General features: G+C 38.7%; 1 protein-coding gene across 1 annotated transcript in view; it reads left to right on the top strand.

Moving 5' to 3' along the window:
- Nucleotides 1-15,295, top strand: part of ICE1 (interactor of little elongation complex ELL subunit 1) — a 55,452-nt gene that overhangs the window by 19,185 nt on the left and 20,972 nt on the right. Inside the window, exons 8-12 of the mRNA XM_081089714.1 lie at nucleotides 1,516-1,598; nucleotides 1,799-1,838; nucleotides 1,925-1,981; nucleotides 11,318-11,404; nucleotides 13,765-14,156. Of these exons, the coding sequence (XP_080945840.1) occupies nucleotides 1,516-1,598; nucleotides 1,799-1,838; nucleotides 1,925-1,981; nucleotides 11,318-11,404; nucleotides 13,765-14,156 (659 nt within the window). The remainder of the gene's footprint in view (nucleotides 1-1,515; nucleotides 1,599-1,798; nucleotides 1,839-1,924; nucleotides 1,982-11,317; nucleotides 11,405-13,764; nucleotides 14,157-15,295) is intronic.

Raw genomic sequence — 15,295 nt, 5'->3', positions numbered from 1 at the left:
TTAACCCTTTCAGGAACTGAATGCAAGATCTTTCCTTCTGTTTTCTTCTCCCTTCATTGAGTGGTTGGGATGTGGAAATAACATCCAGTAAAGACCAGCAGGACTCTGCCAGACCCATCCCTGGTACATGTTTTTCTCATTCCTGCTGTGCTTACTGACCCTGCTCTTTGATATTTCATCATACTTGCAGTGCTCTGCTTCAGAGAATGGTGAATTTTTCACTTAGAGCAGCGGTTTTCAACCTGTGGGTTGCGACCCCTTTGGGGGTCGAATGACCCTTTCACAGGAGTCACCTAAGACCATCAGAAAACACATATATAATTACATATTGTTTTTGTGATTAATCACTATGCTTTAATTATGTTCAATTTGTAACAATGAAAATACATCCTGCATATCAGATATTTACATTATGATTTATAACAGCAGAATTACAGTTATGAAGTAGCAGCGAAAAAGAAATAGTTAGACTTATTAAAAGGAATCGGGACAGCATTATTATTCTGGTGTCTTATGGCATTTTACTTTTCATAACAATTGTGAATGAACATATTTAGTACTATTCAGATTCCTAAAGTATGCTTGGATGATACGGTGCTTCAGAACCAAAACCAGAAATGAATAATTGGCTGAAGATTCAGAGAACAGCTATAAATATGCCTTAATAGTACAGTTGATCCTTGAACAACTCAAGTTTTAACTGTGTGGGTCTATTTACACATGAATTTTTTTTCAATAAATACTATAAATTGTATTTTCTTTTTTATATGATTTTCTTAATAACATTTTCTTTTCTCTAGCTTACTTTATTGTAAGAATACAGTATATATTACACATAACATCCAAAATGTGTGTTAAGTGACTGTTCATGATATTGTTAATGCCCCTGATCAACAGTAGCCTATTAGTAGTTACTTTTTTGGGGATTCAAAAGTTATATGTGGATTTTCAAACACTTGGTGGTCGGCGCCCCTAACCCCAGGCTTGTTCAAGGGTCAACTGTAGATCATAATAAAGGTATTAGCTTATTGAAGGAAATTCCAGAGAGGAGTAACAATATAGTAAGCATAGAGAAGATTGACTCTTCCCCCAAATAAAGAGAATGATATTAACTTTATTCTAAGATAAAACCTCAGTTCTATAATCTATAAACCTTGAATGTTGCTGATGAAGAACAAGGAGGGGGACCATGGCCTCCTTCTCTTTTAAGGTTACATGTGTTGGAACTTTCCTATCTAGAGGGTTTGGGTTGGCTTGTCCTGGGATTGTAAAGGTTCCTAAGGGCCTGTGCCAATTCTATGGTTTTGTAGGTGATAGAAATAATTTTTTAAGCTAAAAGTTTTTCTCCATCCTGATTGATAAAATGCTGAAGGCATAGGAATCTTTTACACAATTTTTTTTTCAAAGTTTAAGAAATGAAAAAACCTCAGTAGATTAGATTTTGAATATTTTATTAATGGTACTTGTAAAGTTGGTAAATTATGTTTCTTATTTCCTTGCACTCTTTAAATAAAGAGGCTGCTGTCAAGCAAACTCAGGACTTCAAGCAACTAAGGAATGAAAAGAAAATACTTGAAAAGGAATTTAAGAAGACACAGGTAAAAGATAACAGCACACACACATTAACGTTCTGGCTTCAGGGCTCCTTAGTGTCCTTGTAAAAATGCAATGTCCTGCTCATGCAGGAGTCAGGAATGAGGCCCCTGGTGGAAACGGCCAGCGGTACTGTCAGGCTGCCCCTTTCTAGAGTGGCTACACTCCTGTACATTCAAACACTGTTAGTGTTTTGTTTCCACAGGAAAGGCTTGATGAATTTTCTAAACAGAAAGCTGAAAAGGGTGAGTATTCAGTTAATGGCTTACATAAAAATTATGTTTGGTACACAAAATTCTTCTTTTAACTGTTTTTCCCTCCTTATTTTTAGAGTTGAGAAACGTTGGAACACAAATTTCAAGTGATACTTCCGGAAGCATAAATAGAAGTGAGTATATTCCAAGTTCTGTTTTTATTTCAGTGCATTACATTTAGTGTTTTGGGAGGCTGCTCTTACCTATAATTGTGCAAGTTGCAGGGCTTAGTAGATGTTTCAATGGAAGAAGAAGCCGTATCCTATTTCATGTCTTCATTAGATCCCTGTGTGTTATCACTATACTATGTGATAAAATAACACATGGAAAAGAAGTATAAAAAAGCAGTATTGTTTAGGAAATGAAAACTAGTTAGAAATGTAATTTCCAACTTTTCAATGAATATGTATAGTTTTCTCATTAGTTTACAATTTATTGAGTTAATTTCTTAGGTGCCAAATATATAAAAACGAGAGGCCCGGTGCACGAAATACATGCACTGGAAGGGGGTCCCTCAGCCGGCCTGCACCCTCTAGCAGTCTGGGACCCCTCAGGGGATGTCCAACTGCCGGCTTAGGCCCACCCCCTCCACCCCTGCCCCCCGGACATCCTTCTCGCAATCTGGGATCCCTCACTCTTTATTGCCCACCTACTTGCTCCTTACTGCTCGGCTTGCTGCTCCTTAGCGTTGCCGTGGAGGTGGGAGAGGCTCCCACCACCGCCTCTGCACTTCCCAGCCATGAGCCTGGCTTCTGGCTAAGTGGCGCTCCCTCTGTGGGAGCGCACTGACCACTAGAGGCCAGCTCCTGTGTTGAGCATCTGCCCCCTGGTAGTCAGTGCACATCATAGCTACCGGTTGTTCTGGTTGTTCCACCATAAAGGTCGCTTAGGCTTTTCTTATATAGATTGTTAATGTCAGGCAGGAACTTGAATCAAAGTCCTATAAGTGATTTTGGAAGATAAGACTTTATGGAAGGCCAGAAGTTACCAGGAAAAGTAAAGTGGCAGTCACAAAAGTCACAGGGAAATGACAGACATGCATGTGTACCTTTTACCCCTGAATAATCTTGTAGATGTGGAGGCATGACCCTGGAAATGGAGAAATTTGGGCTTTCACTTTAATATTTCTGTTTATTCATTGTGGGACTATTTACTTTCCTTCTTTGTGTTTTCATTCTTGATTTCTAAATTGGAAGTTATGAGTTTCTGCTCTGCCATTTCTCACTTTTTTGTTAGGAATAAATTTAAAGTGTAAATAATGGTGTTTTCATGCAATGTGTGTTTTTTTCTAAATGGATATTATTAAAAGCACTTATGATGTTTTGTACAATGTAGTGTGTCTCTTTAGAAGTCTCCTTTACCTTTTTTCTCTTAAAAAAATTTTTTTTTAAATATTCAGAGCATGAGATCTTTTGTGTATGTGTGTGTGTATGTGTGTGGTTTAAGGCTTTAGCAAGTCACACCTTTTAGTTGCCTGCTCATTGATTTATCACTGTCACTGATATATAATTTGTGTGCTTTACACTATTCTTCCTGCTCTTATCTATGGAAAGTGAAACTCTTAGCAATAGCTGTTGCTGAGAGAAATAGAAGGTTGGACAACACTTGGCTTTCCCAAGTAACAGTGGACTGTAAAATGTAATGTGATCTTTTTTGAGTGGTAGATTTGCTCTAGGATTCGGCTATTCTTGGGCCTTACTATTTGAACCGAACTCTCCCACTCCCTTTCTATAGTTGCTCTCTGTCCCTATATTCTTTTATTTTCCTTAAAGAAATTGCTACTATCTCAAGTAAAATTGTTTTTGTTTTTTTTTTTTTACCTTCCCTTACTATAAGGGTAGGGATATTGTTTTTTTGTACATTAAGTCTTTAGGAATCTGCTGCATATTAAGCTGTGGACCTTGATGGGTTTAATTTATAATTCTTAAATGATCTTTAATGCTTTTCTTTATTAACTAGAGGCCTGGTGCACAAATTCATACATGGGTGGGGTCCCTCGGCCTGGCCCAGGGCTGATTGGGGCTGGCCGGGGGGAAGGACCATGGGAGGTTGGCCGGCGTGGGAGGCTGGCTGGCACGGGAGGTTGGCTGTGGGAGCACACTGACCACCGGGGATCAGCTCCTGCATTGAGCATCTGCCCCCTGATGGTCAGTGCATGTTCAAAGCACTGACTGGTTGACTGGTCTTAACGGTCACGAAGGCTTTTATATATATGGATCCTTGACTTCTCTGAAAAAGATTTATAAGTTAAGCAGAAAGGGTGTTGATTTCACTTTTAATAAAGGCTGCCTGAGTGCCACATTTGCCTTTTTCCCTTTTAGCTTTCAAAGTTAAGTAAAAATGGCAGAAAATAAAATATAGCCCTTCTTTATAGTTAAAAACTTTAGCACCAGTGAAAGAAATAAATGAGGAAAAAAGTAGTTGGTTCAATTGGCGATGAAGCCCCAAATTACAGAGAAAACAGCAGTCCCCCAAAAGCAAGCTTCTATGGCAGAAGCTGAGTTTCCTCAAAGTAAAGGTGGGAGGGAGAAAGAGCAGGACAACAGCATTTTGCCAGATCATTGATTAAGGGATGAAAAATATGCAATCTTCTGGGTTCAGAAATAGTTTCTGATGTTTGTACAGAGGCTATGGCCCAAAGTTCAGTTGTCTAAAATGTTAGTTATGCCATGGGTGCGAAGATTGGGTGATTATGGCTGTTCCTAGTCCCAAAAAATGAGATGTTTCTATATTCCATGTAATTCCACACAACTGCGTTCACTCTCCCCCTCCCTCTGAAGGAGGGATCGTATAGGCTTATGAAATAAATCTCCATTTATTGTGAGTATAGCACTAAAAATGTAGGCTGAGGAAACATACTCTGGTTATCAAAGATGTTATGCCAAAACCTTCATCCAAAACAGAAAAAAAGCAGGGGCAAGAAAGAAAGGCACCAAAACTCAAGAAGAACTAGTTCCTGAGGAAACAGTATGAAATTATAAGCCACATAAAATGTTAAAAATTGAATTGTATTCCTAGAGAAAGTCCAAGAACATATACATAGGCTGTTGCTATGAAATTGGAGTTGGGGTTCTGGAACATTAATAATGTGATTGTAGGAATATACCCACGAGAAAGGCTGAGTTGTTGAATAGACAAATACAGGATAGGTGTCTCTGAGACTTAGTCTGGATGTCTCTGAGAACATGGTACAAAAGAACAAGGAAATAAAAAGTATTAGGGAAAATACAAGAATCTGGAGGATAAAGCCAGATAGCATAGTAGTCATCTATTAGGACTTCTTCAGGGAGAACAGAGCCAAGGGAAAAAAGGTGATTAAGAAATACAGAGCTGAGCACAAATTGGATATTTATATTAGAAAGGCCTCCTAAGTGTTGAACATGACTTTTGTGTATGATCTTCATCTCTAATACATTTATAGGGAATACATTTTAAATCAAATGAAGTAGAAAGATTAATATATAGAGATGGATAGAAAAATTCCAAAGAAATGCTAACTTGAAAGCTATAATGTAAGGAAAAAAATAATTCAAGACTAGATATGAATTTACATGGATTAAAAGGAAATATCTAGATTTATTAAAGGTACAGCTTACCAAGAAGAGACTGTTGTCATGGATTAAAGACCATGAAATTATAACTAGTGGCCCGGTGCATTCAATTCGTGCACGAGTGGGGTTCCCTCAGCCCAGCCTGCACCCTCTCCAATTGGGGACCCCTTGGGGGATGTCCGACTAAACCGGCAGCTAGACATCCCTTTCACAATCTGAGACAGCTGGCTCCTAACCGCTCACCTGCCTGCCTGCCTGATTGCCCCTAACTGCCTCTGCCTGCCTGATCATCCCTAACTGCCCTCCCCTGCCGGCCTGATCTTGCCCCCAATTGGTCTCCCCTGCTGGCCTGATATCTCGCCCCCAATTGCCCTCCCCTGCCGGCCTGATATCTCGCCCCCAATTGCCCTCCCCTGCCAGCCTGGTTGCTCCCTATGGCCCTCTCAGCCAGCCTGATCTTGCTCCCAACTGCCCTCCCCTGCCGGCCTGATCTCCCCTAACTGCCTCTGCGTCAGCCCCCACCACCTGGCTTTGTTTGGAAGGAAGTCGGACATCTAGAAGATGGCCGGTTGACCCGGTCTAATTAGCATATTACCCTTTTATTAGTATAGATAGATTATATAGGATAGGATTGCTTTCATCGGGGGGAGGGTAAGGAAGCCTTTTTCACCAAGAGGAGATGCTCTTGGCAGACAAAAATACATAGTCCCTATATCTGGACTGATAGCCAGCCATATGCACTATACTGCCAAACTGGTCATTAAAAAATTGAACCGCTTTCTTACACCTTACACCAAACAGTTGTTGCCCTTAAAACCCCTCCTCAGCCCCCACCTTAGGTTCTGCTTTCGTAGTTCACCCATATTAGGTTCTGATTGGTCGCTTTCTATGCCAGTAAGTGTCAAAAGCTTCACCTCCTAGGCAGTCATTGGCTCCTCACACTTCATCCAGGTTTGGTTTTGATTGGTCAGTTTCTATGCCAGTCAGCATCTCCGTGCCTATCTCCAGGCCTGATCAGAGAGGCGGGGCTGATCAGCAGCCCCCGCAGATGCCCAGAGAGAGAGAGGCGTGGCCGCTGGCCAGGCCTGGAGAGAAAGAGAGGGCAAGGGCTGATCAACAGCTGCTATGTAGGCTATGGATCAGACCCTGCTTCTCTCTCCAGGTCTCTCTCTGGGCCTGATCCACAGCCCCCTCAGCAGTCAGTGCTGGGTCATCACAGCAACCGAGCACTGACTTCAGGACTGACTTCTGGTCGGTCAAGGCTTCGGTCGTTTTGGATGTTACGGACACTGGGTTTTTATATGTTAGGATAATAAAAGCATAATATGCTAATTAGACCAGATGTCCTTCTGGATAAAGCCAGGGCTGCAAGGGAAGCCCAAGTCCCAGGTGCCTGCCAGGGGCCACAGGGAAGCCTGGGTCCCGGATGCCTGCCAGCAGCCAGAGGGAGGGAAGCCCGGGTCCCGGTTGCCAGAGGGAAGCTGGTGCCTGCAGCCGGGGGAAGAAAGGCCTACTCTTGCACAAATTTCGTGCATCGGGCCTCTAGTGTCAAATCAAATGCTTGGAAATTCTAAGGGCAGTAGCCAAGTTTGCTTTCATGGGAGACTTGAATATGTTTCTCAGAAATAGAAAAGCCAACAAAATAGGAGATATAATTTGAATCATAATTGCAAGATTGATGAATTATACATGATATGACTTTTAAAATCCTAGATTTTAAAGTATTTTTAAATAATTTAAAGCTCACTATTTAATATCTTATCTAATATGAGATATTAAAATATTGTTGTTTAATAAGATACTAGTAAAACTATCTCTTACATGCCCCCAAAAGCCTTTCAAAATCTATCTGGTAACTGAAAGCACATAAATCTTTCATAACAGAAGATAAAAATGAAAATACTCAACTTTTGGAAACAACAGTAGGGCAGTATTTACTAAATTTTTGAGATTTTGCCGAATGGTATTCAAAGGAATTATTTGTGGTCTCCAGTGATTATTTTAGAAAGCAAGAATAACAGAAAATGAGTGACTAAGAAGACAGGAAAATACAGCAGACATCTCAGGAAAATAGAAGGAAATAGTTGATGCAGATGAAAACGTAAGTTAATGAAATAGGAACTAAACACTTTGAAACCATTCAAAGCAATTGGTGGATCTTTGTAATGCTGGGGAAATGGACAGTAGCTTTGCAAGTCTGATCAAGAAAGCAAGGAACAAACATCCAATAACATCAGGACTGTGAAAGCTATAAAACTATAATTGGAGAATCCTAATTCACAAGTTTACATTCAGATTTGATCATGTTAATGAAATGGACTGTTTTCTAGGAAAACATACCGAAGTTATCAGAGTAGTTGCAAACCTGAATGGAAAAATAACCCAGAAGAAATTTTAAAAAAAAATTAGTTAAAGCTCTAACACCATAGAAGACCAGGTGGCTTTAGAGGTAAAGCCTTCAGTGAAAACTAATGTCTTCATCATTTTATTTGTTTTAGAATTTAGAAAAATAGTCAGTGCTTTCTGTCTCATTCTCTTACATTAGCATTCTCTTACATTAGTACCAGAGCAAGTTAAGAGTAACATGTACATGCATCCTCAAGAGAGAGCTGTCACTTAGGAGTATAAGTAAACTTTTAAGAACTCAAATCTAGTAACTGAGGATATAGACAAATTATGACTTAAGGATTTCTTTGAGAAATACTGCAACAATTGGTTAAGAGAAAAATGACATGACCTCAATTCAGCATGCATTCCTCATAAAAAAATTGGTGGGTAATAATAGGAAAAAAAAAAAAACATTTGCACTTGAGAAAGGTGAAACATAAGAGCCATTACTGTCAGGATAAAGCAAGGCTGCTTCTTGTTACCTCTGATTTGTGAATATGGGAGGCTTCAGGCAGTGCTGCAGAGAAAACACAAAAGACTAGGAGCTGTAAATACTAATAAAGAGGTCGAAATTGTCAGAATTTCAAAGTTTTGACTGAAAATATCAAAAAGTCTCAGCTGGGAAATACAAGTGCAGGAGCTTGGAAAAGTGGTGATATAAACATTGAACATGCGACATATCATTATGAACCTATTAGAACAGGAATGGAATAAGAACAACCCATCCTCAGATGGCAACAGAACCATCAGATGTTTAGGAAAAGACCTAAAAGCAGTGTGCTATGCCTCTGTGAGGAAAACTATGAAACACTCCTGAAGAGCATTAAAGAAGACCCAAATGCATAAATAAACGTCCTGTTCCTGGATTGAAAGACTTAACGGATAAGGATGTGAATTTTCCTCAAATGCATTTGTAAACATACTAGAGGCCTGATGCACGAAATTTGTGCAAGAGTAGGCCTTTGCAGCCCCGGCTGCCTTAAGGCCCTGGCTGCCTCATGGCCCTCCGCCCGCCCACTGGTCATTCGGAAGGTTGTTCTGCAGTCTGGTCTAATTAGCATATTAGCTCTTTATTATGTAGGATGGTCTCACTTAGAATACCATTGAAGTTTTATGTGGGGATAAAGCAGATGGTGAAGCTTTATTTGGAAGAGTAGATGTTCAGAATAATAAAATTTTTGAAAAGGAAAAATCTGATCAGATACTAAAACAATTATAAAACTATTATGATTAAAAAGTGTGGTATTCATGTGGAAACTGACATGTCAGTGGAATAGAAAAGTCCGGAAATACTGACAAATGCCTTAGATTTTGATAAAGGAAGTGCTTTAAAAGATTGGGTTAAGGTGTGCGGTTCAATTTAATGAGGTTTTCTTTTCCCAAATAAGTAATGAAGCCACAATGAAGATTGTTTTGTTTTATCTTGCCTGGAATAGATAGATCTTTTATTTGTAGATTAGAAGTAATGAAAAAATGCTCGATTAGGATAGCTATAGCTCTGGTTAATAGACTCCATAAGAAAAGAAAAGTAACTTTTTTTCTTTTTTTTTAAGGTTCCCTGTTTGCTGCTTTGGGTATACCTAATAAGCAGGGATCCTGGTCAGGTCATTTAAGCAAAGGGGATTACATTGTTTGGAAGCAGGCTTTGGGGTAGGTTAAATCACAACATAGATAAGCTGCTTGATCATAGAATTCGGAACTCAAAAATGGATGTGCCTCACACATGGTTACTGTCAGAGTTGACTGGCTCAGGGGAAGTTGGAAATGTCCAACTCTGTCCCAGTCCCTCTGTCTGAACCTCATTATTTGGTGTGATGCAGTTTGCCGGCTTCCGTAGGGCTGACCTATTCAAAATTTGTGATTTCTTGGAGATATTTAGATTTGAAAGGTTGGTCTAGACTGGATTAAAGATTTCAGTAGTTTTAATAAGTGCTTCAGGTTAACTTAAGAACTTAAGTTCAAGGAAACTGTAATAGAACTTTGAGGTGGCCTAAAATGAAATACAGCTTATTTTTAGTTGAATTTTAATATGTGTGAGCTGTCTTTTTATGCAGACTTAATTACAAATTATCAATACTTTTATGAATATTTTTTCCTTTTAATTTTTTTTGGAATTTGTGTATTCATTAATGTTAAACTCACTTTAAAACCATAATTAATATTCTTAATGTTATATGAATTGTATTGGGCCTGTCTTAGTTACAGTTACTATTGGCCTTTCAACTTGAACCAGTGGTTCTTAATTATTTTAGGAATCCAGGCAGACCCTTTTAAAAACTTATAAAAAAATTCCAAAGTTTTTGCTTTGCTCATAAAAGCATATGCTTTTCTGTGTGATTATCTCTCTCTGTTTATCTGTTTACGCACACATCTTTTTGTCTCCCTCATTTTCCATTAAGACTACTAATGGCTTTTCTATGATCCATGAAGCCCCCAGGTTAATTACAGTCTGGTCAACTCTGAGGGTTTTCTATTAACCTCATTATCTGAAGAGATACTGCTCTTCTGTTCTTTCTAGAATACATGGAGCCCAAATCTCTTATATTGGTCATTATATCTGCTTCCTTCCCGATCCCATATCACTCTCTGTAGAAAACTTACAGGCCAAAGGTTTATTTCACATATACATAAAGGTAATAAAAGCCATTAACAACAAATAGATTTGGTCTGTTGACTCAACATAATCCCATTTCCCTCAAACAAAACCCTGTATTCAGCCATCAATATTTGTCTAAAACAAGCATGTCAAACTCGCGGCCGACAACAAATATTTTTGTGACCCAGTCAATATAATGGTATACAAGAAACGTTTTAATAAACTTTTCATAACTTAATTTTTACAATATCTGTTATACATACTTATTAATAACGAACTACAGTGATCGCTAATGACTGATTACTATAATCGTGTGGCATTTATTTCCCTTAAGCATCTTATGTGCAGGCACATCATTTCTCTCTACTAATACTAGCAGAGAATATTTTAGAAGCCAATTGCCACATCATTAGTCTTGGACTGACTTGTTTGGTGTGTGCAACAGGAAATATTTCACTTTCGGAGAGTAAGAAAAATAGGTTGATTTGCGTTATGCTTATTAATTTGTGCAGTTATTCAGTGTCTGGTAAGTTAATATTTAAGAAAAAATATTAATATTTATTAAAATGTTCTTTTATGTTAACGATCACTCATTTATTTCAGCCCTTTGTATTCAGCATGTTTCTATCAAAATAAGCCTACCTTTCTATGAAAAATTAAAGCTTTTTTTTTTTTTTTTTTTTGTGGCCCACCTAAACTTAAACGTTGTTTATTTGGCCTGTGTTAGCCTTTGAGTTTGACATCCTTGGTCTAGAGCATTGCAGATCTTTCTGTCAGTAGCTAACTGAATTATGTGCAGTAATTGAATTTGGGGAAGATGTTTAAGTTACTTTGTTTTTGTGTTCCTAATAAGTCCTGATTTCACAGGACTATCTTTTGGCCGTGCATACATTGAGCCACGTAACATGTCTTTAATACTGTATTCTCTTTCCCAGGAAAAGTAAAACTACTTCTGAAGGAACTCTGGCTCTGTATAAACACAGCAAACAGAGCACCTGGTGAAAGCAGCAGATGTGTCCCAGGTGAGAGAGAAACTTCCAGAAATACATATTGTACATGAAAGTAGAAATGTTTACCATGGCTATTGTGTGTCTTTAGTTTTTAATGTCTCAGTGTAATAAATAATGGACCTAGCCAGAATGGGTACTCCTAATTATACCAGATTCCTTTTCCTACATTTTACCAATCTCAGTAAATGCATTTGGGTAGTAGCTTTCGTCAGAGAACATGAAAAGAAGTTGGCTGACCCACCGTGGAGGTGTATTTGGCAGGTGTGTGCAGAAGACGGAGGACGCGCAGCTTTTCCAATCATTTCATGAGTTCCATCCACCTACCAGCAGTTTAGCTTCCTCCCTGAAATCAATAAAAAATATATCTATTTTAAAAATAAAGTGCTTAGCTTTTTTGTTGTTGTGCTAGTTTCTTAGATTAGCTGCTGTGAATTCACAGATAGTGAAGATGTAAGTCTGTAGAAACATGCACCTAGGTTTTCTTCTCAGGCTCTGAAGGTCACTCACATTCCCTAAGGTTATAGGCAACATTTCAGTTTTCTGTATTAGTCAATAGTCTTACTTTATTTTTATTATAAATACTTGATTTCATGTTGTTAAATATGTTATTAAAAGGGACATTTCTTTGTTTAGTAATTTAAATGTTTCTTTAAAAATAAATATTTTAAGGGTTAGGTCTCTTCCTTAATGTTAGCTTTTTCAAGTAGAAGGGAAAACACTGTCTTTGCAATTTTATATTATAAAATATATTATTGTTTGTTGTTTTGTTTTCATATGAGAAAAGTTACAAAAATGGTCAGAAAATCCCCTTATTATTTCTCATTCATATTCCCTGAAGTTTAACATTTTCCATAACTTATAATCAAAGCCAGAATACTTAGAATAATACTAACAAAAATGAACCTCATGTGAGTTTCACCTGCTTTTCCACCAATGTCATTTTTCTTTTCCAAGACCCCATGTTGCATTTAGTCGTCATTCTTCTCATTTCCCCCAGTCTGACAGTTCAAACATCTTTCCTTGTCTCGCATGTTTTTTTCTACTTTTTGGAGAGTACAGATAATTTTGTAGAAAACCTGTTAGTTTTGGCTTATCTGATGTTTTCTCATATTAGATCGAGGCATATATTTATGGCAAGAACTTCACAATGGTGATATTGCACTCTGCTTAGGGTACTGTACCTAGGGAGAGGGGTTGTAAAGATGCATTATCACTGGGGATGTTAGAACCTTTATTATTTGTTTAAAATGGTGTCTGCCAGGTTTCTTCATTGTAAAACTATTATTAGTTAATTATCTTTGGGGAGATACTTTGACACTCTGCAAATATTTTGTTTCTCTCTAACTATAGCCCACTGATTTTAGCAGCCAACAGTGGATCTTATTTGCTATTGTGGCTACTTTGTCTATAGTATCTCCCTCATTTCTTTTGCATTTATTAAATGAAATTTTTCTGTAAGAAAAAGCTTTCCCTTTATTAATTCACTTATTTCTGCCACTGTAGTCTCATGGGTATTAAGTTCATTTTATGCATTATACTTCAGCACTGTCATTATGTATTGTTCAGATTGCCCCAGCTTTGGTTATTGGGATCGTCTTTTGGTTGGCTCCTGGGCTCTTTCCGCATACTCCATCCTATTCTGAGTACCTCTTTATTTTCTGGCACTGCAAGATGTTTCAGGCCCAGCTTGTATTTCCACTCCTCAGCTCTGTTATCAACCACTTTTCCCAGGAGCCCTGAGTCCTCTGTAAAACATTTTTATAGCTTTTAAAGTATGACAAATAGATGTTTCTAATGATTTCCAGGACACATAGGTCTTTACTAGGAATTAGCTCCACTCACTTAACCAAAATCGAGACCCAAAAATCATTGCCTTTTTGTAGTAATTTTTCTGTGGTTTAGAGTAAAAAGTATTCATGTGATCTGACTCCTTAATTTGAACTTTGTACAAATAAGGTGATGGAGTAAGCTTGATGTCAATGGATTATAGATCACTTGTCAAAGAAAATTGTGTTCCCTGTCAACCTGCGTGCACAAAACTTTCTCCCAGGTACTGCTGGTCGTAAGGTTCTTCAAGAGAATGGGCAAGTCATCAGGGCCCAGGGCCTGTTACACTGCTGTGCTCTGCTGCGGAGGAGCCACGGGAATCCCATTCATCCGTCTACCTGTCTTCTCATCCTGTTTGTTGTGAGCGAAGCATACTTACATGAAGTGCGTTCAGGTTTTATAGGCTAGTTTTCAGGAAGGGATCAGTTTTTTAAAATACGTTTTACTTGGACATTGTAAACATTTTGAACTGTTAGAATAAGTTGGGATTTTTTAAAAGTTTTTCTGATATTGTAAATATTTGATATTTACTTTTTTTTCTACAGGAAAACCAGTCCAAGAAAAGCCCATATCTGGAGAGTCCAGGGAAGATGTTGTGCCCACCCGGGTAGGAGACAGTCCTCCCAGAACCTCTGCTGTGCAGACATGTCAGGCAGAGCAGTCCATGGAGATAGAGGGTGACGTTTCTGAGTGTAAAAATGTGGGAAAGGAGTCACCCAGTGCAGCAGCCCACCATAATGATGACCAGCATCCTGAGGTTTTACTACAGAGGAACGAGGAGGACAGTGCTGACTTTTCTGATCATGATCGCTCTTTTGATGAAGATCTTCAAGCTGCAGTTGACTTCTTCAAACTTCCCCCTCCTCTTTTGTCTCCAGTACCATCACCCCCTCTGGGGTCTGCACACCGTGGCACCTTACCTTCTTCGCTTGCACCTGTGAGTTTACACTTTGAATTTGAGTCACCAAGTGGGCACATCCTATTATGTTAGCCATACTCAAAGAACATTTGTGGTAATCAGACCAGATTTTATTAGGGAGTAATAAGAGAATTTAAAAAGCCTGCCAGTGCCCTTAGGATCAACATGTAGTTGATTGAAAAAAGTCTGGCTTTTTTCACTTTCTATTATGGTCAAATGTTTGTCTTTATCCACAATCAAATTGTAAATCTCCTATTGTTTGTTCTTATCTCTCATGCCTGTCACTTAGCAGATATGGAGTGAATAAATTAAATACATGTTTGTAGCCATGGACTTTTTCAGAGATGGGTAAATTCATTTTTATAGCATACATTAACCTTGGTTGCTAAATTTCCCACATTCATTTTGTGAACTCATCACCTTTTTGTGTGTTTACAGAATGGTTTATCCTAATTTCTTAGGAAGTTAGTTTTAATGAAACAGATTTATGTACTTTTTGGCTTAAGGAGCAGTTAAATAATTTTGAGTCACTTCATTCAGGACACATGCTTGTCTGTTGTGTTCCAGACATTGTGCGAGGCTCCAGGAATGCTGAGGTGACATAGGGTGTGGGATGGTTGCCACTTGGTTGAATCTTGTTGGCAGTCGGACCTTAAGGAGTAGGTAATTACACAGCCTTAGTAGAGTACTTCACTGCTGGGAATTGCACCCTGCTGGAGAGGACTTAGACAGGAGCTTGGTCCTGCATGGAAGCCGGGTGGAGGGGGAAGGGTGGAAATTGCTTCAGGAAAGTCGGACCATAGCTCAGTGTTGAAGAGGAGTGAGGCATTTGATAGAGATATAGGACTGGGGTAAACGGAACATTCACACAGACCAGGTCCATAATGGCTGTGTGTGTCCTAAGGACTTTCCACTTTATCCTGAAGGCAGTGGGAGATTCTTGATGGATCCAAAGAAGTGAACCTGATGATAAAATTTCTTTTGAAAGGTTTGGTTTAGTCACTGTATGAATGGGTAGCGGGTGGGGATGGTCAGGAAAGGGACAAGATCATACATAGGGAGACCAGTAAATCAGCAGTTTCCTTAATTCTTGATACCTTAACCCAGTAGTGGCATTGTGGTTAATGAGGTGGGACCGGTTTGGAAAATGTTATGAG

This window comes from Myotis nattereri (genome assembly GCF_964212035.1).
Source record: "Myotis nattereri genome assembly, chromosome: 4".
Taxonomy (NCBI): domain Eukaryota; kingdom Metazoa; phylum Chordata; class Mammalia; order Chiroptera; family Vespertilionidae; genus Myotis; species Myotis nattereri.
The sequence above is the reverse complement of the archived record's forward strand: the minus strand, read 5'-3'. Positions and strand labels throughout refer to the sequence as shown.